This window comes from Saimiri boliviensis, chromosome 10 (genome assembly GCF_048565385.1).
Source record: "Saimiri boliviensis isolate mSaiBol1 chromosome 10, mSaiBol1.pri, whole genome shotgun sequence".
In the NCBI taxonomy this organism is placed as follows: domain Eukaryota; kingdom Metazoa; phylum Chordata; class Mammalia; order Primates; family Cebidae; genus Saimiri; species Saimiri boliviensis.
In genome coordinates, this window is record NC_133458.1 from 19,888,178 (window position 1) to 19,911,503 (window position 23,326).

At 41.5% G+C, this 23,326-nt stretch overlaps 1 protein-coding gene across 6 annotated transcripts in view; it reads left to right on the top strand.

Moving 5' to 3' along the window:
- DGKI (diacylglycerol kinase iota) overlaps positions 1-23,326 on the top strand; it is a 468,091-nt gene that overhangs the window by 160,309 nt on the left and 284,456 nt on the right. For all 6 annotated transcript variants that reach the window (XM_010340506.3, XM_039472800.2, XM_074379024.1 and 3 more), the window contains exon 3: positions 8,351-8,446. In XM_010340506.3, coding sequence (XP_010338808.2) covers positions 8,351-8,446 — 96 coding nt within the window. The remainder of the gene's footprint in view (positions 1-8,350; positions 8,447-23,326) is intronic.

Sequence of the window (23,326 nt, forward strand, 5' to 3'; positions counted from 1 at the left end):
TAGGCACCTGCACTTTTTGGCCAGGAGGGTGCTATTCTAGCAGACAGTTTTAATGCTCTGAATACATGAACTTAATAATTTTCTTAAAGTATTCCATTTTTATGTACTCATTTCCTTGTTTGTGATATATACAGTCTCTCTCTCTCTCTCTCTCTCTCTCTCTCTCTCTCTCTCTCTCTCTCTCTCTCTCTCAGTTTTAGCTTGTTTCTCAAAATCCCAAGCATTCTCTCCTGCTGTGTTTTACTCAAATGGCTTATTATGACTTTTAGGATTCTCTGCCCCACATAGGCTAATTCTTTGAAGATTTTTTTACCGATAGATATTTACTGAGGCTGCCTGTGCACAGTCATTTCCCTCTGGGCATGTCAGGGATGGAACCTGTAACGGTGTGTGGAGAGTATCCAGATCAGTCTTCTATATGGCGCCTGAGTCTTCTATTGACAACAGTGAACACTGGGCTCAACTCAGTCTGAAAATTGCTATTTCCTCTAGAGATTTTCTCTGTTGCTCTTTGCCAAGTCATGCTCATCTTTTCAATCAAACCAATTCTATTTATCTGGTGTACTCTTTGCTTTGTATCCTCACAATACCACTCTGTTCATAGTGCATTGTCTTACAAATTTTAGAATCAAAATCATTTTTTTTTTGGTTTGACTTTCTTATTTATGGCTGTCGGATTTTAGGCTGCTTAAAAGGAGGGGCAATGTTTTCTGCTTGTTTTCTCTTCACAGTGGAGAGCACAGCATCATAGACCTAGTAGCTGCTTGGTTACTGATGTTGGGAGGAATTGATTACAGTTTTTCTGTTCAATCAGTGAGAAAGGGGATATTTCACTGGGAGTTGACAGGCACTCAGATGCCAGTTCCTGGAAGGCTTGGTAGGCATGACTCCAAAGTATGCTTGAAAAATAAATGGATATATGCTGTTTTAATCCTAAGTAACTCTCTTTAAGTTTCCTTCCTAATTCAATGCATTGTGTTAGATCTTAAGGCGCCCACAGTACATTGTTCTTCCTACTCTTCACAAGGGCATCCTCTTTTCACCTCCACAGTGACAACCTGCCTCAGCTGCCCCCTCTGACACTGGATGATGCCTGTCAGCCAAGCCAGTTGGGACAAAACAAGTTAAATTACTAGAAAGGAAGGAAGTAATGCCTAAAAAGGAAAAAGATTCTCATCTCCTGGGATGGTTTCCAAGTTCCCAGTTTAGAGTGAATTAGTCCATTTAGAAGTGTGTCTGTTCCACAGATAATGTGTATCTTCTTTTAAATGTCACATCTCCCATGCAATGGAGACTTCATTTGGACTTACAGCACTCTTCCCTGTTTGTAGAATTGCAGCAGAGAGCCCAGGAAGTGTGTCTCCCATCTGTCCCCACTGTTTCATCATTTGTTTTTGCCCATTACCCTTCCTAAAACAACCCCCTGAACAGTGGTGGAAAAGCCACCAAGATCTTTCTTAAAGGGCACATTGGTTTTAAACCCAGCACCCTTGATTTCATTTTGTTTTCCGTCCTCATTGGCAAACTGTCTTCAGTCCCAAGAGCTGCGGAAAACAAAGTCTCAACACAAACAAAGCCAGATCTTCAGTCCAAAGCACCTTTCCTTTCCGATTCTAAGAAAAGAAACATGTTCTCTGAGGCATTTAGAAACATCACACAGTTGGTGCACTGCCTCACAGTTTGGTTCAGGGACAAGATTAAGGAACCGGAGTCTTCATGTGGGAATGGTTTAAACTGGGTTATGAAACTAGGTCATCTTATCTTTAGAAACCTTGAATGAAAAGCCAGAAGGAGGCAGGTGTGTGTGTGTGTGTGTGTGTGTGTGTGTGTGTGTGTGTGTGTGTGTATGTGTGTGTGTGTGTGTAGGTGTGTTTGTGTGGTGTGCTTGTGTGTGCGCAGGTTCTCATTTCAGACCTGTTTGCTGTGGGTCCTAGGAGACCTGGACCTTCATTTCAAGCTTCAGACCCCTGCTTTTTGTCAGATCTAAGTGTCATCACCCACAGCCCCCATTGCCCCACATCTTACCCTGCTCCCATCCGCATTTCAAAAAACTGAAGTCAGAGTAATCAACAAATGAGACTGTTGAGCAGAGCATAAGGAACTACTGCTTGCTGTAAATCAGTGGAGATCCCGGTCCTGGTTAGCCATGTAAATAGAGGGATAGATCCACCTCAGTTTCACAGACCCTCACCATTTCTTTATTTTCTGAGAATGGGAGAGTTTTAAAATCTAATCACCCTGGCTGCTGAGGGAAATCATGGAATCCTATAACTTTGCAGATCTGTGAGAAGTGCCTAGGTCTAATCTTCTGTGTCTAGGCAAGTGATTATCTAAATGAACACTGTCCAATAGAAATAAATATGAGCTGTAATGATAAATTTTCTAGTAGCCAGACTTTAAAAAATGAAAATAGGTAAGACTAATTTTAATTCCATATTTTGTTTAACCAAATGTATTAACAATATTATTTCAACATGTAATCAACATAAAAATTATTAGTCAGATGTTTTACATTTGTTCACACTAAATCTTCAAAATCTGCTATGAATTTTACAAAGAGAAGCACATCTCAATTAGTGCTAACCATATTTCAAGTCCTCAGTAGCCACATGCATGTTGTATGGCACAAATCTAAAATATCCAACACAGTTTGTTATTAGTTATTATCTTGAAGATTTTCAGGGGGACGCAATCCATTCTTTTTCCCTTTTTGATTTTGTAAGGACATTTACGTAGGCTACATCTTTATAATTCTCATTGTTTCAAAACATTTTTGTAAGCGAGTGTCTTCATTTTGTGTGGAGTATTTGCTTCTTGTGTGAGCATGCTCTTTATCTGTATTATTCAGTCTCAAACACTTGCCTCACCTTTATCTTTTTACCTATAACCATTACTAGAATTTTGGTAGCACTTGAGCAAGAAATGCCTATATCTAGAAATCTATGCTTATGTCTTTCTAAGTGAATCTCCAGTCAGATAAATAAATCTATTGATGTAAATCTATCAATGTAAATATATGTATAGCTATCCAGACTTATCTCAGCACTCACCAGTACAGAAGAAGTGTTATCTTTGTTTAGAAATAGAGTTATTTTTCTGTCTGGCACATATGGATACTCTTTGAGTTGTGTACTATTTGAGATGGTATTTCAAGATGCATGTGTAGAGAAGAGAGAAGGATGTTTCCAGGTAGGAACAGTAGAATGAACAAAAATGTGGCACCAAAAAGGAAATGCGAGGTATGTTTCTAGAAGAGTGACAGGGAGCCCAGTGTGATGGCATACGCCTGTAATCTAGCTACTCAGGAGGCTAAGGTGGGAGGATTGCTTGACTCCAGCAGTTTGAGGCTGCAGCAAGCTGTGATGATGTCACTGCACTCCAGCCTGGGCAACAGAGCAAGACCCTGTCTCAAAAACAAAAACAAAAAAAGAATGACAAGGAACAGGGATAAAAGAATAATGCTGCTATTGGAGTCTAGTATGCCAGGTTGAATTTGGATTATATTTTATAAATAGGGAAACGTCTAAGCATTCTGAACAAAGGAAAGGCACAATCTTGGCTCTCTTTTGGGGAGAGCTCAGTTTATACTAATGTAAAATAAATCAGAGAAGGTGTCAGAGTTCAGAGCAGAAGAAACCATGACTCTGAAATTAGATGCACTGCCCAGCGTTATAGTGAGTAACTGGGCGTAGATTCAGGTAATGAAAAGAAACCCAGACAAAACTAAAAGCAGAGGGAAGAGGCCTGCATTTATTGGGGTAAATGAGGCTCTGCAGCAAATAAAATGTCAACTGCATTCTTGTGCCAATGCCACCCAGTCTAGACACCTTTATGCAGGATTCAAGACTACCTTATCTCTGACATCAGTTACTCAAATGTGTCATGGCTTAATACAAGAGAGGTTGTATCTCACGCATGTCATAGACCAAGACTATTCCAGGTGGTTGGGTTGGGAGTCAGGCCCTTTCACATACAGCTATTCAGTGACCCATGCTGAGGATCGCTCTGATATCTCACCAAGAGGATTCCAAAAGGCTGACTTCCCAATTGACCAGTGAGATAAAAGCGTGGAAGAATGCATGTGGGAGGATTGAATGGAACAAGTCTGGAATTTCTGCTTCTGTTTCACTGTTCAGAATTTGGTCACATGGCTGCACCTAATTGCAGGGGAGGCTGGGGAGATAAAGTCTAACTGTGTCCAGGAAAGAGAGAAATAATTATTTTGAGAAATGGTTAACAGTCTTGGCCACAAAGACCAAGGAGAGAAATGTAGTTAATGCTAACATCTGTGGATTAGGAGGAAGAAGGGCAACTAGAGAGTAATGGCAACAACAACAACAGGTATAATGAAATCTATTAACTTTTTGTTGTTTGCGGAACATTGGGCTTTATGCATTTTTATGTTTAAACATCATTGTTGTCCTGTAAAGGAGATACAGTGATTTTTATGTGACTGATGAGTAAAACAGGGTTTGGCAAAGTGAGAAGGGCCCTAAGTCATACAGCTGTTAGGCAACAAGTCTGACTCCAAAGCTCATGTTGACTAACATGGAGCTGGAGAAGGGTTCATGGGAACTGTAGGAAGAAAGCAAAAATAGTTCATTTGTCTACTGCATTCTCGTGCTAACGCCACCCAAGCTAGACACCTTTATGAGGATTCAAGAGTCCCTGAGACCACACTCTCTTCTGACATCAGTTTCAAGTTTGGGAATCCCCAAGTCTACACTCAGGTTCAGTAACTCACTAGAAACATAGAACTCCCTGAAAGCTGTTAATACTCACATTTATGGTTTATTACAGCCCTTTCCCAGTAGAGTCATGGTTCACTAGCTAACCTCTCCCAGCCACTATGTGCTATAATATACATGGTGTAGTGCCAAGCCCAACTTTGATGTCCAGTTTTAATTGGGGGTTGGTCCTGTAGGCAGGGTTGACTACCCATTTGGTTGACATTAGCCTCTAGCCCCTGTGGGGGTCAAGCTGATACCCTATGGCCCAAGGTCCCCAGACAAACAAAAACACTCTTATCAGGCAGGACATTCCAGGGGCTTAGAGGTTACTTTCTTGGAGCTGAAAGCTCATTGCTTTGTCAGTAGGTTTTGAAATTTTACCCACTGCTACATTTTAGACTTCACTTTCTAAAATAGTTGGTGGGATTTTGCGGTGGTTTCCCTTGTACTGGCTGTTACTACTATGCATTTAGTTCCATCTTCTCTGGTAGATTTTACTCTGTTGATGAATACAGAATCTCAGGGCCTGGTACCAATGGTATTGAATAAAGGATTGTTGAATAAATTGTAGAACAATAAAATGAAAAAGCATTATTTTGTATAAATGGTTATAACTTAGAATTGGAGAAAAGTTTCCAGTAGTAGAATATTTTAGATTGTCTGGGCCGATTTGTTTAGGACATCTTGCAAAGAAGTGCCTCTCTACTTTATTTTTTAATGTTCTTGTCATCCGTTACTATCTGAAAACTTTTAGGGTCTGAACCCATAGCTATGCTTCTCTTTCCTCTGCTGTTGTCCCACAAGACTGACTGTGAGGTGAAGCTTATTTTCCCATTGACTTCCTTGAAAAAAATCAAACATGACTTGCAACAGGAAAAAATTACCTGTAGAGAAGAAGTTTTGAACAGATGTCCACCCTTTGATGTACAGGGCAATGATCCTGTTCAGTGTTGCTCTCCCTTTAGGAATGGATTCGAGCTACTAGGAGATGTGGATGGCACGCTCCCACCCAGGGTCTCCCTGTGCATTGTCCTGGAGCCCTGGACGCCTATATCCCTAGTCACCTTCACCTTCTCCTGTCCCTTCCTGACTCACTTCTGTGGTCTAGGACTTGGACTCACCTTTCTTGGATCCTGAAGCAGCTAGTCACATGTCACAATACAAATTTTGGTTGTTCTTACTCCAGCATTGTTTGAGTCACTAGGCCCTGAAAGGAAAATGTGTTCTATCTGAATCTGAAGAAATACATTTATTTTAAAAGATGGGTGATACTTGGTGTTTTTTCCCAGCAAATGTCATTTGGTGTGTGTGTGTGTGTGTGTGTGTGTGTGTGTGTGTGTGTGTGTTTGTGTGTGTGTGTGTATTTGAGTTGGAATATCAATCCATTGCCCAGACTAGAGTGCAAGGGTGTGATCTTGGCTCACTGCAACCTCTACCTCCTGGGTTTCAAGCAATTCTCATGCCTCAGTCTACCAAGAACCTGGGATTACAGGTGCCCACCACCACACCCAGCTAATTTTTGTATGTTTCTAAATTACATGAAATTTTATTCTATAAAATGAAATTTCATTCTATAAAATTTTCTTATTTAAGTCATCTTCTCAGGCTGTTATAACAAAATGCCATAGACTTGGTAGCTTAAACAACAGACTTCGATTCCCACAGTGCTGGTAGGTGGGAAGTCCAAGGTCATGGTGCTGGCAGGCCAGTCCTTTGTAGAGTCTTCTTCCTCAATTGTGGACAGCTGCTTTCTTGATGTGTGCTCACATGGCTTTTCCTTGGTGTGCTTATGTGGAAAATCTCTCATGTGTCTCTTCTTATAAAAACGCTAATCCCATTATGAGGGCTCCATCCCCATGACCTCATTACTTCCCAAAGTCTCATCTCCAGGTTCTATCAAGTTAAGGGTGAGGGATTCAACATCAGATTTTTTTTTTTTTTTTTTTTTTTTTTTTTTTTTTTTTTTTTTTTTTGAGACAGAGTCTTACTCTGTTGTGCAGGCAGAGTACAGTGGTATGATCTTGGCTCATTGCAACCTCCATTTGCCAGGTTCAAGGAGTTCTGCCTCAGCCTCCCAAGTAGCTGGAACTATAGGCATGCACCACCATGCCCGAAAATTTTTTTGCATGTTTAGTAGAGACGAGGTTTCACCATGCTGGCCAGGCAACTCCTGACCTCATGATCCGCGTGCCTTAGCATCCCAAAGTGCTAGGATTACGGGCGTGAGCCACCTCACCCAGGTTTTTTTGTTTGTTTGTTTTTTGTTTTTGAGACATAGTCTCACTCTGTCACCCAGGCTGGAGTGCAGTGGCACAATCTCGGCTCACTGCAGCCTCCTCTGCTTCTCAGGTTCAAGTGATTCTCCTGCCTCAGCCTCCTGAATAGCTGGGATTACAGGTGCATGCCACCATGTCCAGCTAATTTTTGTATTTTTTTGGTTGAAATGGGGTTTTACCATGTTGACCTGGCTGGTCTCAAACTCCTGACCTCAAGTGATCTGTCCACCTCAGCCTCCCAAAGTGCTGGGATCACAGGTGTGAGCCACCATGCCCAGCCAACATATGAATTTTGAGGAGACACAGTTTAGTCCATAGCATCCCCCATAAAAAATAATTACATGCCCATTATCTGATGAATAAGATAAAAACAAGAGCAATTTTCCATAATTGCTCTTGACATGGAGACAAGGGCAAGATATGGAGACTTAGTCTTGTTCCTTTATAGCTAATTTGATACAATACTTTCCCTAACAGCTCAGAGCCCCTTTTGAGCAAATGACCAAAATATACAATTAATATAAAAATCTATAATTTCCAAGGTAGTGTCCCATAAGAAGGAATGTGGAATTCTATTAATTATACTATTGAAAAACCAGTTTGCTCCCCTCTTTTCCCAGTACCATGCTACACACTTCTGGAAGATAGGATTGATGCTCATCCAGTCATACATTTTAGCAGCTCTGTTCCCCATCCAAAGTATATGAATATTTTTAGAAACAGTAACATGTAGTTTGAAAAACTGAGAATTAATTGGGTGAAGACCTTACTGAATTAGTAAGATGTGAATTAGTAGAAACTTATGCTTTGGGTACACAGGGACTTCAACTAAGTTTTAAGAAGCCTCTGTCCTTAGAAATATAATTTACCTATTACTGGTATAACCATGTTTTCAAACTATCTTTACTTAAAATACTTTAATGATACCATCCTCCTTTTTAGCTAATTCATAAATTTGTTCACTAAGCAAAGGTACATTTTAATAGAATTTTAGTCTCCATTGTCAGGAAATTTGCAGTAGTGAGCCTAAGTGAATAAGGTTTGACATTAAACTATTTAGAGGTGTTTTTCCCTCATTTGTTGAATATGTTTCAAAAATGACCACCTCCATGAATAAAACAGCTATAAACCCAATGTCTATTTTAATTATAGCTCAAAGTTTTTCCAAACATCTTTCTTCCTTTTTAGAATTTTGGTAGAATCAACTCTAGCAATACTTTGAGGGGTAAAATGAGAAATGTTTAGACTCTTTAGTTTCGCTAACTTTCTTGTATCCCAAACTTAAATTAGTCTCCCTTACCCCTGGGGAAAGAAAATTGATGCCAGGTGGTCTTTTTCTTGCAGGAGAATGCCGTGAATGGAGAACACCTGTGGCTGGAGACCAACGTCTCCGGAGACCTCTGCTACCTGGGAGAGGAGAACTGCCAAGTCAGATTTGCAGTGAGTGTGCGCTTTACGCTTTGGGCTCTGTCTTGCTGGGGAGGACCTGTGTGAAGGAATAGAGGAATCACCTTGCCTAAATTTCCAAGGAGAGGTTTGGAGAAGCCTGTCCTTGTGAGATGGAAACCTTCCTGGATGTTTTCAAGGTTTACAAAGAGAGTTTCTCAAGTTAACATGACTTTCAAGTTCTCACTTGTAATGGTTGTAGGATTCAATTATGCAGGCCAGACCTTGGTGTAATGTGTTACTTTAGAGCAGGCGTCCCCAAACTTTTTACACAGGGGGCCAGTTCACTGTCCCTCAGACCGTTGGAGGGCCGCCACATACTGTGCTTCTCTCACTGACCACCAATGAAAGAGGTGCCCCTTCCTGAAGTGCGGCGGGGGGGCCGGATAAATGGCCTCAGCGGGCCGTAGTTTGGGGACGCTTTAGAGTGATGCCTAGGGTAGGTTTTTGTGTGTTGGTGGTGGGGGAGAGGGTCAATGTGGATGAGGTAGTGTCTGCTTATGGGGTTGTTGGGGTGGGTCAAGACCTGTCTGTGGAGAAGGGGGCTCTGTTTATAGGGCAGTGGCCCTAGTGGGGGCTTTACTGGTGAGTGAAGGTGGAAAGAGAGTGAAACAACTGTGGTGGGAGTCGTGTAGGCTAGCAAATAATCCAGACTATGTTCTAGAGGATCCAATTCTAGAAATAATACAAGCAATGAACAGTCAGGTCAATTGGAGTAGCTTTTGTTGTTTAAAATCTGCTTTCTGTCCCTATTTAGAAGGGTTAAAGTGTTAAAATCTATTTAAAGGGTTAAAATTCTCTTTATGTTGTGAGGAAAGGGTGGTTGCCAGGTGGTGCATTGTGGAGAAATCAAAACTATAGTGTTGAGAAGTCGAACTTAAAATTTGTGTAGTTTTAAATGATTGGTCCAGAGAGTAATGGGAAACTTAGGATAGTAAAGAAGAAAGAAAAGATGTATTCCTTCTTATTTGGGGAAATGAGCACCCGAATTTATATAATTTATTCACTTTGTAATATATTTGTTTATTATGTGAAAGAAATATTTGCGGCAAGATGTAGGGCCTTGAAATTGCAAATGAGTATGTTTTTGTTAATAACAAATAAGGAATAAATCGAATTTCAATCAAAGCTTATAGAAGAATTGTATGGCCCCCAAGGATTTTAAGTAGACTGCCGGAAAGCACAAAGCCCCAGAACCAAGACCTTTTCCGTTACTTTAGCTGTTTTAATCCTTAGCTTATAAGTTTCATTTGGAGAGTTTTGAGAGTTCTGGGGAGAACAGGGTCTGTTTCAGTGAAGTTGTGAATAAATATCAGGGGAAGGCCCAGACGCACAGGCTCCAGATTGGAAGTCGGGAAGTCTGGAGTTGAATCTCAGTGTTACTCCTTACTGTGTGACATTGAGAACTCATGACCTTTGGGCCTTGGACACCTTCTAAAAAAGAGAGTAGAATTGAATTATTTTTAATTTTGCTGCTCCACCTGTAATTAATCATTTGCATCTCTTCTAATTTTGTTGTAAATTTAATTGACTTCAATACCAAGATTTCAACTTTATGCATATGTATTTTTAATTAAAGTATAATTGCATGGAATTTGATTAAATTAGCCAAATCCATGAGAAGCTCAGCTGTTTGGACTAAAATGCTATAAAGAATGAATTAACATTAGAGTCTTAGTTAATTGCATAAACACGTCTTGGGATGTAAGATGACATAAAATGGAAAAAATGAAAGCCAATATTATTTACATATATACTTTTGAACAGTTTCTACTGATGGACTATGATTTGTTACAAAGTTATGCCTGACTTCCAAATTGCTCTCTTTAATCCCTTTCTGTTAGTTTTCTTGGGGATGGCTACCTCTCTTGACAAGTATATGAACAGATACATATATCCTCCTTCAACCATGTATCAGTAAATAGCATTGCTATCTACTGAACATTGCTACTTGTTCACTAGTATCTTTAGGCTAGGAAAAGCAACAAAGAGAATAAAGGAAATTTTAGGTAGAAATAGGAGGAAACAGAGTTGGGAACACTCTCAGTTTCCTTCTGAACCTTCCTAATAATTTCATACCAGGTACTTGGCCCTATTAACTAATTTTACAAAATGTCTGAAAGGTGAAGAACTCTTCTCCAAAAAATGTTGATTAGATGAAGGAATAAATCAGTGAGGAAGCTGAAGACCTAACTACTATCAGTTGCTCAGAGCTCAGTTTCTTTCCCTATAAAGTGGGGGAAATGCTGTTTTGAGGATTTGATCAGATGATGCGTAGTAAGGACTTAGTTGGCTCAGCAACATAATGAGTTAAAGGCAAACAAAACTCAAAACAACAACAAGAAAAACCCAGGAAGGACAAGGACAGGAAATTTATAAAAGAACTACCAATTGCCAATAAATACCTGAAAAGTATAAACAAAGACATCCCAATTAAAACAACCCAGGAGTCAACTTCATGTGCCTATTAGATTTGCAAAGATTTATAAAGTGGTAATACTTACTGCTAGTCAGTTTAGGCTGAAATGGGCAGTCTCATCATCAGCTGCCAGGAGTGTAGGTGGATACACTGTCCTTCACAAAATTGACAGTGTGTACTAAAAGCACTGAAAATCCCCTCAGTCTCACTCCTCACCTCGCATTGTGCGTCACATGTCATCTCTGGGCATCCCATTTTGAGAGCGAGATTGGCAAGCAGCAGAGGACCCAGAGCGGGGTGCCCAAGTTGGCTCAGGGGATGGAAGCTTGTTGTAAAGGAATGTTAGATTACATGGGCTACAACTGAGTATTAGAAGGGAAGGCAGAGAGGTGACTTCCAGTATTTGAAGAGTTACTTTGAAGAAAAGAAAAGTGAGTTGCTATCTGTTGTTAGAAACGTAAAAGTCACAGAGATAGAATCCACCAATTCCAACTTTACAGCAATAAATAAACATCACCTGGGAAACCTAACAATGCACATTCCTATTTACCTCTTTGCTCCAAATGCTGATTTAGTATACTTGGAGTTGAACTTGGGAATCTGCAATTTTTTTTTTTTTTTGACATAGTCTTACACTGTTGCCCAGGCCTGGGTGCAGTGGTATGATCTCAGCTCACTGCAGCCTCCGCCTCCTGGGTTCCTGCCTTAGCCTCCTGAATAGCTGGGGTTACAAATATGCACTGGCACACCCAGCTAATTTTTGTATTTTTAGTAGAGACAGGGTTTCACCATGTTGACCAGGCTGGTCTCAAACTCCTGACCTCAGGTGATCCACTTGCCTCGGCCACCCAAAGTGTTGGGATTACAGGCGCGAGCCACCACACCTGGCTGGGAGTCTGCAATTTTAACAAACACCTCAAATAATTCTGGTGCAGATGGTCCGCAAACCTAATTTTGAGAAATACTGTATGATAAGAAAGAAATTTGTCAGCCTGAGCTTCCCAGCAAGAGAACAAGGTGTCTGGAGAGATTGATGGGTGGGACGTGTGTTTGTGGCTAACGTGGGTGGCCATTTTTCAAGGATGCTGTAGTTGGAGATGCACAGTTGCTTTGGGGAAGAGGTCAGACACAGAAGTCTCCAGGGGAGTCTTTAGTTTAAATGCTCTATTTGCTGTTTTCTTAGAACAACAGTTTTTTGGGGAAAAAAGTATGTGTAAGTAGATTGTGTATTTATATTCTAATTTAATGAACCACCTTTGAAGAAAGCCTACCTGTTGGGCCTGGGATCAAATTACCATAACCAGGTACTACCTGCAGGCTCCTTAAAAAGTACAGGCAGAGTGTGCTCAGGGGAGGCATGACTCCATCATCTACGAAGTGCCTTTCACTCCTTCCCTATTTTAGCAAAGCAAATGTCACAAGTCAGTGTGGGTTGAAGCAGACAGACATCTTCATGGAAATGGGGTTTGAGTTCAGTATTGAAAGATGGGTAAGATTTACGTAAGAGGGTTTGAAGAAGGAGAACATTTCGGGCAGGGAAGAGGAACACGAGCAAACTCACAGGCGGGTCAAGCTCTTTACAAAGGAGGTGGCAATCATGAGCCATGCACGAGCTCACCAAAGAGCATGTGTCAGAGGAAAATGGAAATAAGAGTGGAGTTAGGTTTTTTTGAACAAAAACTCAGAGTGCCTATCCTAAATGCTGGTGGGCTTAGGAAGTGTGACCGTGTAATACATTGTCTAAACTAAGACACTTTTGAGGGTGAAAGTGGCTGCTGTTAATGATGATGACATAACATTAGGGATAAAGCAGAATGACATCACCCTAGCTTATGGGGACATTAGGGCATCTGTGTAAAACCAAAACTGCCCTGCAAAGCCGGGACTTCCTGCTGCCATGTCGATTGATATTTGGGGACTGATATTGGAGGGTGCTGAAAGCAAGGCAGTGACTTCCAAAACCCTGGAACAGTTGTAGGAGAGGTTTTTCTCAAGCTTCAGGGATAAACCATGTGACCTTTCCTGTTCTATGGTTCTTTGGTGGCAACATTGAATACAGTAGAATACCTGTGAGCACATACGTAATGGAATTAAATTTGTTCCCAAATTGGCCACAGCTCCCAAATTAGCAACTGTTTCTTTTTCTGGTCTAGATAAAAGAAAAGGATGCAAAAGTAATGAAATTGAAGTAGAAAGATCACTGTTTCCCAGCTAATTATAGACATGAAGAAACCTGAAATAACATTCCAGCCAGAATCACTGTTGTTTGGTGACATTTATTTTTATGTACATTTATTCATTTATTCTGTCAGTGTTTGTGGGCTGAGTTCAGTGCCCCATGCCTCACCGTCTAGCAGGCACAGCTGGATAGAAACTGCTTTTATGCTCTGGGGCCAGGCTATACAAACATGTTAAGCCAAATATTTGTACCTAAAGGAACTCACCCTTCCAGTAGTAATCCCTGGAGTCCATATCAGTGTACACCTACTCTTAGACTTGAAAGAAACTTGCCTACATTGATACACAAATGTTCACACCCACCATGGTCACACCAACCTGAATAAGCAACAGATCGGTAGCATGGGTGGTCAGAAGGAAACAGACTTCATGTCGGACTCACCTGGGTTTAACGGCTGCTCTTCCATTTATGTACTGAGTAAAGTTGGGTTATATCACTTCAACTCTTTTTGCCTCAGTTTCTAGATTTAAAGTATTGCTCCCAAGAGAGACTTCAGTGATTCTTACTTCTGGATGAACATTATAGTCATTTATGCCATTTCACTTTTTAACATTATCTGTAAAGTGTTGGTTCCCATTCTGGAAGTACTGCATCAGGATTTCTAGGGAGTGAGACTGAGCATGATGTCAAACAAACAACCAGATCTACAGATGATTCTTGTTTGCTCTCAGGGTAGAGAGACACTGATCCACTTCAGAAACAGAGTGTCAGCACGAGAAAAGGTGACCTGGTTCTCACACCTGGTGTATAGTGACTGCGATGGGCTGAATAGTGTGCTCCAAAAGATATGGTGAAGTCCTGATGCCTTGTACCTCAGAATGTAACTTGATTTGGAAATAGCATTGTTGCAGATATAATTAATTAGGTTGAGTTGATACTGGAGCAGGGAGGGCCCTAATCCAGCATGACACACACCCTTAGAGGACACACCGAGATGCATACACAGAGAAGAAGTCCATGTGGTGATGAGGGCAGGAAGTAGAGTGATCCAGCTGCAGGCAGAGGCCCTCCAAGGATTGTGGCTCTCCTCAGAAGTTAAGAGACAGGCATGAAATTCATTCTCCCTCCAAGCCCTCACAAGGGTGTTAAACCTCGTTGAAGTCTTAATTTTGGACTTCTAGGCTCTAGGAGTGTGAGAGAATACATTCTGTTGTTTTAAGCTGCTTGGTTTGGGTTCCCCACAGAATACCCATTGCCATTTTGTGGGAGCTTAGCAGTCAGTGGAAACGTGTTTGAGAAATGCTCACACAGCGCTTTGCACTTTTCCTGGGATTCATACTCATCTCTGATCCATAACAACAACCTTTTGGGGTAGTCATATCGGACCATTCACTTCTACCTGAAGGATCAAGGAAAGAAGGGTCCTAGAGGCTTCCTCACTATCCAGAGCTTTATGATTCCTTTACCTTCTTAGGGCAGTGCTAGGAAACTAATGTAGTCACCATTCTATAAGGTGACTTATCTAGCCACGAAGATATCACAGTTACATAGGCTCATGGGCACGTGCACACACAGGTGCTTCTACAGCAGGGTTGAGTGTTTAAGTTGAGTGGTATGTGGTTGTGGTATAACTGAGCAGACAGGCAGGTTGGTGTCAAAAGCTGGGAGCTGCAGGAAACAGAGTAGGTAGACGGGGAGGTGAGTGAGCATGTACGTTGTGTAAGAGGAAAAATGGAACTGTCAGGCTGCAGGATGCTGTTACCAGATATATCTTTCCTATTTTTAAATGTGCTCATGCCACCCTCTTTTCGCGGACCGGCTAATAGGTATTGCTTTGCTTTTGTTATTGTCTTGTTCTTGTATTTTGCTTTAGTCTTTTCCTTGTAGGTAATGTTTGGTGAAAATAGATTAACCCCACCTGTGATACCCGCCTTTAATTCTAAGGTTTCTTCTCACGTTGCTTGCAATTTGTCAAGTACAGTTTTATGGAGAAAGTAAATGAATTGCATTAGAGAGGCCATGTGATATGGGAATTGGAGAATTGGAGGGCGAGAGTTTCAGATCCAGAGACAAAAAGATGTAGATAAGAATGCAAGTTCTGCCTTGTCTCTCTGAGCCTCAGATTCCCCTGTAAAGCAGTGGTGTTTAAATCTACCTCTCAGAATTAGTAGAGGGATAAAATCAGGTAACAAATGATTGTATTCATTTTCCTCCTCTTCTTACTATGGTTCAATGTCATGGAGTTGATCAAGCTAATTAGCAGGTTTGGTTGGACTTCAGCTTAACAAGGCCTTATATTTGGGATGATTCTGTCTATCCCAACATTAAGACTCTTGCACCTTCATCTGTCATTTTGCTGCTGTGTGTACCATCCATATTCTTACCAGGTGACTTGGAACAACTGAGTGTGACAAATCAAAGTAACCCATTCTGTCATCTCATCTCACATGCTGTGTCTTCTTATTGGTGAATCAGAAACCTCCTCCTTGTCTGCAATGGGATATCACAACATTTGCTCACAGGAATGCTGGCCATGTCCTTAGATTCTTGGAAGAAACTTTCAAGAAGAGTACAAGGGTCGCAGATCTCTGCCCTATTTGAAGGAACCTTTCCTCTTTCTGCTGTTTAAAAACGAAAATGACTCCGAGCCCAGCTACACCTTGTCTGTTTCATCTCAGGAAGAATGAGCACCAGGCAGCAGCTTGTGAAAACGCTGGTTCCCATGCATCTGTGTCTTGTGGGTGAGAAAATGAGAGAATCAGAGCCCGACATGCATTGTGGGGGCCTTTCTGCCCCTCTGTGTATTCGGGTCTAGCAGGTGTGAACCATGGAGCACCAGCATCGGGCTTAGAATGCACCAAGATCTGCCTGCATGCTGCTCCTGCTCTGTCAGCTCCAAATACCAGTTGTCTGGCACAGCAGATTGATGATCCACACCCCAGATGGCAGTTTGGTTCAGCTGGGTGCAGGCTGTCAGAGGGAACCACGTGTGTGGCAATAAAGCCCAGGAGGTAAACCCAGCTCTCTGAGTTGTTTGGGTGCCAGCCATTCTCTGCCAGAGGCCTTTTTCACCATTAGGATATTGAGGATCTAATGAATCAAGATGACTCATAGAAAGTGTAGCCATCAACAAAAATAAGAAAAGAATTTTCACTGACACACTCTCTGCTACTGACTTCTTAGTTAGTGGATATGAGAGAGGAAGAGAGTGGGGTGCTCCCAGCGGTGGAATTAATGTCACCCGTTATGTGTCTGGCCTGATGGCTCAGCATTTCCATGAGATCATCCACGTGCACACTTGGAACAGTATCTGGCACACGGTAGGCCCTCAGGACATGTTAGCTGTTGTTTCTATGACAACTATCATGGGGGTTGTTATAATTATTATTTGGTATGAAGTGCTGTCTGTATATTAAAGGAGAAGCTAGTGCTTATACTGCTCACTTCATGTAATGGGAATAGAGATAGTATATGAAGCCAAGGGATCTTTAGGATTCTGCCACTTCTAGGTGACCCTGGATCAATAGGACCATTGTCTATTTGCAGAGCCCATTTTCTTCTTACCTCAAATTGTATTCAGGAGAACACTAAACTCATGAAAACAATACAGGGTATTATACATTAAAAGGAGGTCATGACCATAAAATTTGAAAACACTGAATGCCTTTGATATATAAATAGCTCCTATGAAACTCAATGAAGAATATAAGGTACGCAGGATTTCCTACATTTTTTTGAGGGGATGGGAGGATTGTGGAACCCATTAATTACCCCACAGAACATCCGTTGCCATTTTGTGGGATCTTAGTAGTCAATGGAAAAGTATTTGAGAAATGCTCACACAATGCTTTGCGGCTTTCCTAAGATTCATACTCATCTCTGATCCATAACAACAAACAACAACCTATTGAAGTGATCATATTGGGTTGTTCACTTCCACCTAAAGATAAAGGAAAAAAAGAGCCACAGAGGCTCACTCACTCTCCAGAGCTTTATGGCTTTTTTTTTTCTATCTTTTGCCTTTATACTAAACTTTCATTAAGTCAAAACCTATGTGTCTTATTTTATCCTTAGAGTTTGAACCTCTGAGAATAATTATCATCCCTTCTGTGATGAGAATTTTAGATTGAGGCTGCATTTGTGTGTTTGTGTAAGGGTGCGTTTCTGTGAAGCAGGTCTGTTGTTATTTCATATTGTATGGTTCTGTTTCCTAGTAATAAAAATAATTTGCATCTGATTTAGCATGAGGTTTACATTTTACCAAGGCAATGCCCAGGTATACAGAAGTGCTTTCTCTTCTTCCAGTATTTTCCAAGAGCAGGGACCCAGAGCACAGCGTTTAACCAATATTCTTGTTGCTCAGAGGCGTTCAGTCTTGGTGCAAGCATTAGATGCATTACCGGTTATTCCAAAACCACCACTGGCCCCCAGAGTTGGTATTGCCTCTGTTAGGAACTGCTGCTGCTTCTTGTTCCCTGCCTCATGGACCCAGGCAGATACATATTCACAAGGCAATGCTTTAAAAACACAAGGAAATGAAAAATCCTGCACCGATGTCTTCATTTAAGGAGGTGCAGGTGATACAGCAATGAAATGTGTGGGCTTTGGAATCAAATGACCTGGCTTTGAATTCTGATTTCCAGGCTTCGAGTTGTGTGACACTGGTCCTTGTTTTAACCTCTTTAAGCCTAAGTTTTACATCTGTAAGATGGGATAATACTGCTGCTTGTGCTTGTTGTGAAAATTAAATGAGTTAATGCATATGTAAGAGCAGGCTGGCAAATCATAGGAACTCAATATTGTCCACTGTAATCACTCCTCCTTGAATAAAAGTGCTTCCAAGAAATGGAAGCCAAAGAGACAGCCCAGATTACTAGTTTGGAGAGTCTAAGAATCACCTACTACCTCTGTTTCCTCGAGGAAAGTTGAGACTGAGCTTGTGAGGTGAAACAACTAGCCCAGCTGAGTCAGGCTGCCCCTCCCCTCTGCTCCTTCCCCATTCTGTCAACCTTTTATACCAAACACCACTTACTATCATATTTTTTAAATTGCTCACTTATTTATATGTCTCCAACACTAGAACATAAGCTCCATTTAGCTCAGGGACTCTGCCCTTGTTGTACTCTCCTGTGCTCCCCACACTGAGGATAAGTGACCGCACTGAATAGTTACCCTGTGTGACTTAACATTGAATGAATGGATGAGTTCAATGAGGTGATTGCTGAGAGAGAGACACATACACACACAGACACCTGTCACCTTTGATAAGTGGCAGATCAACCCTGCCACTTAAGTATTGTTATATTTACAATTCAGGACATCTGAATTCCTGCCTCGTTTTTAAGGCTCTTTAGAGGGAGATTTAACACATGCAGTTAGCAGACTTGTGTGGGGTTTTAAGCCCTGTTTGGCCAGTGCCATGCCTTTTACAGTGCATTTTATTTCATTCTCGTGGAGAACGGAGACTGCTTTTTGCCATCTTGGCACAGGGAGTTATGGTGTGGTTGTCATTAGTCAGTTCCCCTGGGGATCTCATGAGAACAGATCACATGAAGCAATCATGTTTAACATCATGTTTCTTATCTATCCTTATCAGTCTTGGTCTCCCAGTCTACCACTAGCAAAGGAAGGAGGAAAATAGTATGTTGTAATACATAGAGATGGCTTTGGGTTAGAAAGACTTCATTTTCACTCTTAGCTAGTCTTTCTTGGGCAAGCTGTACAGTCTTACAGGGTCTCAGTTCCTTTAGCTGTAAAGTGAGTGAGTCGTACCTACTTGGCATGGCAGAAGTGAGCTGTGTTTACAGTGTGGGTAATGTGTGTATTACACTGCTAGCCTCCTGGCAAATCTCTGTGAGTATGATGTCCTCATTAAAAAATGATATGGGCGGGTGTGTATGTGTCAGTGTAAACATTACCAATTGGAGATACAGTATTGAGTAAACAATGACTGAAATGTCTGTGGGTCTTCCCGGACTAGATTGGCTGGAAGACTGCCTCAATTATGTCACCAACTAGCTTGGAATGTAAAAAATGGCAGTGAAAGGATAGTTAATTTGCCACAGCTTGACATGGCTTCTTAACTGGAAATATTCCATATCAAAGCAAATATCTCTAAATTATTGGTTAGAAATATTAAGCTGTGAACTCTAAGAAAATAATTTGATTTCCACAAAGTAAACTGATAATAGAAACATGTCAGGATTCATAACACAAGTAAGATGGTGTTTATGGTACTGTCACACCAGCAAGGACTGAAAATGGAAGTGTTGGGATTTCCTAATTTATATGAAGGCTCAAATCTCTGCTATACCCATAATGAAGTTCTCTACTTCAGATTTAGAGGAAGGCACTGAGACATCGAAACAGCATTGCCTATTAACTTGTTTTCATTATGACTTTTGTTATATGTCTAGCCCATCTTCACTCAAGTCTATCTGGTTGAAATTTGTGAATGCACGTGTGTGTGTGTGTGTGTGTGTGTGTGTGTGTGTGTGTGTGTGTGTATGTAGGGCTCCAATTGTATGATTTCTACTTATTAAGTCTGTGTACCTGTAAATATATTTATATCCATATTTGCATGCATATCAGCCCTTCAATTACCCTACTATAAGACACATGTCAACTTTGATCTGCTGGCACAAATAATAACCTTAAAGAGAGTATGAAAATATAGCAAGGAACAGCCACAAAAGCACCTGTAAAGGGCCAAAACCGGGAAGATTGCATATGATGAGTTAAAACTAGTGACCGGCCATGGTTGTTCACTGGCATCAAAGCTGAGAAGCATAGAGAAGCAAATGGAAAAAAAAAAAAAAGAGAGAGAGAAATAAGTAGGCAGATTTTAAAGAAGCAGAAACAAGAAATGAGGGCCACAAAGTACAGAGAACTTTAATAGTAACAGTGATGAAATATGAAGTTTCCTTGGGTAAAATGAGGGTCAAGGTGGGAAGTAGAATTATAGATTTTTAAAGTTTTTCAAGTTCGTTAAGCTGGAACCCTTTTTAATGTGTCATGACCATGAGGGAGGAGGCAGAAGGATTACCTGAGTGGCATGGTCACCTAGATGGAGGAGCACACTGAGTATCATTCCCCATGACTCTCTGCCCCAGCATCTCTGAGTGAATCAGTTTCTTAGTATCATTTCATTAGGCTTGTGCAAACCCATTCAAACTTGTCAGGCCATTCGCCATGCTTGTTATAAAGACTGGCTGCAGTATTTATTTTATATCTCAATAACCGTACCTGAATTGTAAGATTTCCAAAAGATGGTAGCAGTAGGCAGTGGTCACCCAGATGAATACCAAGGGGTAGACTTCTCCTAAGGTTCACATCGTAGCTTTCTGCTTTTTTGCTTGTTTGTATGTTTGTTCTAGAGACAAAGTCCTGCTGTGTCACCCAGGTTGGAATGCAGTGATGTGATCATGGCTCACTGCAGCCTCAAACTCCTGGGCTTAAGTGATCCTCCTGCCTCAGTATCGGGGACCACAGGCTTGCAGTAGCTTTCTGTTGAAGCCTATCAGAAAAACTTTGTGCCTATCACTTTCTTCTCATTAAAAAGAAACATAAATCACTCTTAAACCACTCTTAAAGAGTTTGATTTGGGACAAATTTTAGTATAAGGGTAATATACAGACATGTACAGACATGGATGGACCTTTTTCCTCCCTTGAAAAGAACCCTGTACTGTTCTGACTGTAGTTTTTTACCAATCCTAATCCAGTGCTCAAAGCATGACGGATGTATCATTCTTTATAACCAGTCATCAACTGTAGCTTTGAATTAGCGCAATTCTAGCAATTTGGTTCTTGCCAAATTGTTTCTCCTGTGAGCCCCATTTGGCTGCTTCTCAGGAAGAGGAAGATTTTTGGGTGTCTTTTTAGTTCTTATATTCAACTCACAGAGTCTTTTTCCTTTGGCTTTCTGCTATAAGATTTTCGTTTTCTTTCTCTACAGATGAAAAATATAAAATACACTGGCCATAGGAAAAATGGACAACTTTTCATTTCATGTTCAAACAATAACACACAGGCACCGCTCTTCTTTCTCTCTGTAGGTCTCTCTGGAGGCTGTGGAATTGATCCCTCCTAGGTGGGGTTCAGCCTAGTATCTAGAACCTACCTGCACATCCGAGATTACTCAGGGAAGGTGCTAGAAACATAAATATAAATACTTCATATGCAAAGTGCTTTTGATAATGTGTTCTTCAGAACAAAACAAATCATGCTGTTTGAAGAGCATCAAGTGAGTTTTCCTGCTCTACTTGAGAGGCACTTTCAACCATAACACAGCATGAGACTGTCAGGTGTACAGTCAGCCCAGCATATACACGACAGCAAAGCTGACCTAGAGGGAGGACTGAAGCCCTCCTGGGCTGCTGATGATTCTACTGAGAGACATAAGGCCAAAGTATGAGGAATTCATGTTGACCTTAGCAGAGACTGGCGTGGGGCTAGGAAGGGGCTGTGTGTTCTCAGTCACTCTTACATCTCTGCCTTTCCTTTGTTTTTCCATGCTTGTCACTCCCTTTCAGGCCCTCATCACCTCGTATGAGAAATTATCACTGTGGCCTTTGAATTTCTTTTTCTTTTTCAGAAAAAAAGCCAGTGTCCTAACCATGACTTACAAGACACCATGGTCTGGCCTGCCGCTACCATATGGCCTTGTCTCCACTTCCTTACACTGGCCCCAGTCCCTGGCCACTCCCTAGCATCCTGACAACCTCATGCCTCTGAGCTTTGCACTGGCTGTGCCCTTTGCTTAGAATGCTCTTCCCTCAGATATCGACATGGTGAACTCTCTCACTTCTTTTGGGTGTTTGTCAAAATATTCAGTAAAACCTTTCCTGGTCAACCTGTCTACAACTTCAGTTTTCTCCTACTCCGGATATTTCTTTTCTCCTGTTCTCTCTTTAATGTTCTCTCTGGTGCTTATTTCTTTTTTTTCCTTCCTTCCTTCCTTCCTTTCTTTTCTTTTCTTTTCTTTTTTTTTTGAGGCAGAGTCTTGCTCTCTCACCCAGGCTGGAGTGCAGTGGTGTGATCCTGGCTTACTGCAAACTCCACCTCCTGGGTTCAAGTGATTCTCCTGCCTCAGCCTCCCGTGTAGCTAGGACTAGACACCCACCACCATGCCCAGCTAATTTTTGTATTTTTAGTATAGATGGGATTTCACCATGTTGGCCAGGATGGTCTTGATCTCTTGACCTCGTGATCCACCCACCTCAGCCTCCCAAAGTTCTGGGATTACAGGTGTGAGTCACCGCGCCCAGCCAGTACTATTTCTATCAATATATTATATACTATACTTACCTCTCTTGTTTGTTGTCGGCCTGTCACAGGAGAATATAAGTTCAGTGAGATAAAAACAGTTTTTCAGGTTTGGGCGCAGTGACTCATGCCTGGTTCTGTTTTCTCCCTACTCCTGCAACTGGGTTCTGTTTTCTCCCTATTCCTGCAACTGTTCCCAAATAAATATTCCAAGGTTTAAACTGTAGACACAGGTGGCATCACATGAGCCATGATAAAACAGATGTAACTGTTTTTAACTCTGTGCAGTCTTTGTAACACCATCTTCTGCAAAATAGCCCTATGGGTCAGATAGTCCTATGGGCTCCCAGAAGAGATCTGATTTGTGCTCACAAAAATATTATAGTTGTTCAATTATAATCACCATGAAGCCTGTATGCTATTTTTTTTTTGAGATGTAGTCTTGCTCTGTTGCCCAGGCTGCTGTAATATAGTGGCATGATCTTGGCTCACTGTAACCTCCACCTCCCAGGTTCAAGCGATTATCATGCCACAGCCTCCCAAGTAGCTGAGATTATAGATGCCTGCCACCACGACTGGCTAATTTTTTGTATTTTTAGTAGAGACGGGGTTTTGACATGTTGGCCAGGCTGGTCTCGAACTCCTGGCCTCATGTAATCTGCCCGCCTCGGCCTCCCAAAATGCTGGGATTACAGGTGTGAGCCACTGCTCCCAGCCACGCACTATTTTTTCCCTATTGTGGGCAGAGGGCTTCCATTCCTCAAACACTTTGAGGGCGTTTCATTACTGCTGCTTTTGGGATTGCTCATTGTGAGAGTGTCTGTGTCCTAGTGGGGGTTTTGTCTCCTAACGTTTCCTAAGCCACCAGTTCTCCAGACCGGGGCTGGCTTGAGGGGTTAAGTGTGGAGAGAGCTCTATGCCCGAAGCCCTTTCTCATTTCTTCCCTGCCCTTTTCCTTCCAGGAAAACTGTGTCAGGCAGTGTCCTCGGTGCTGGAATATGGCAGCCTGG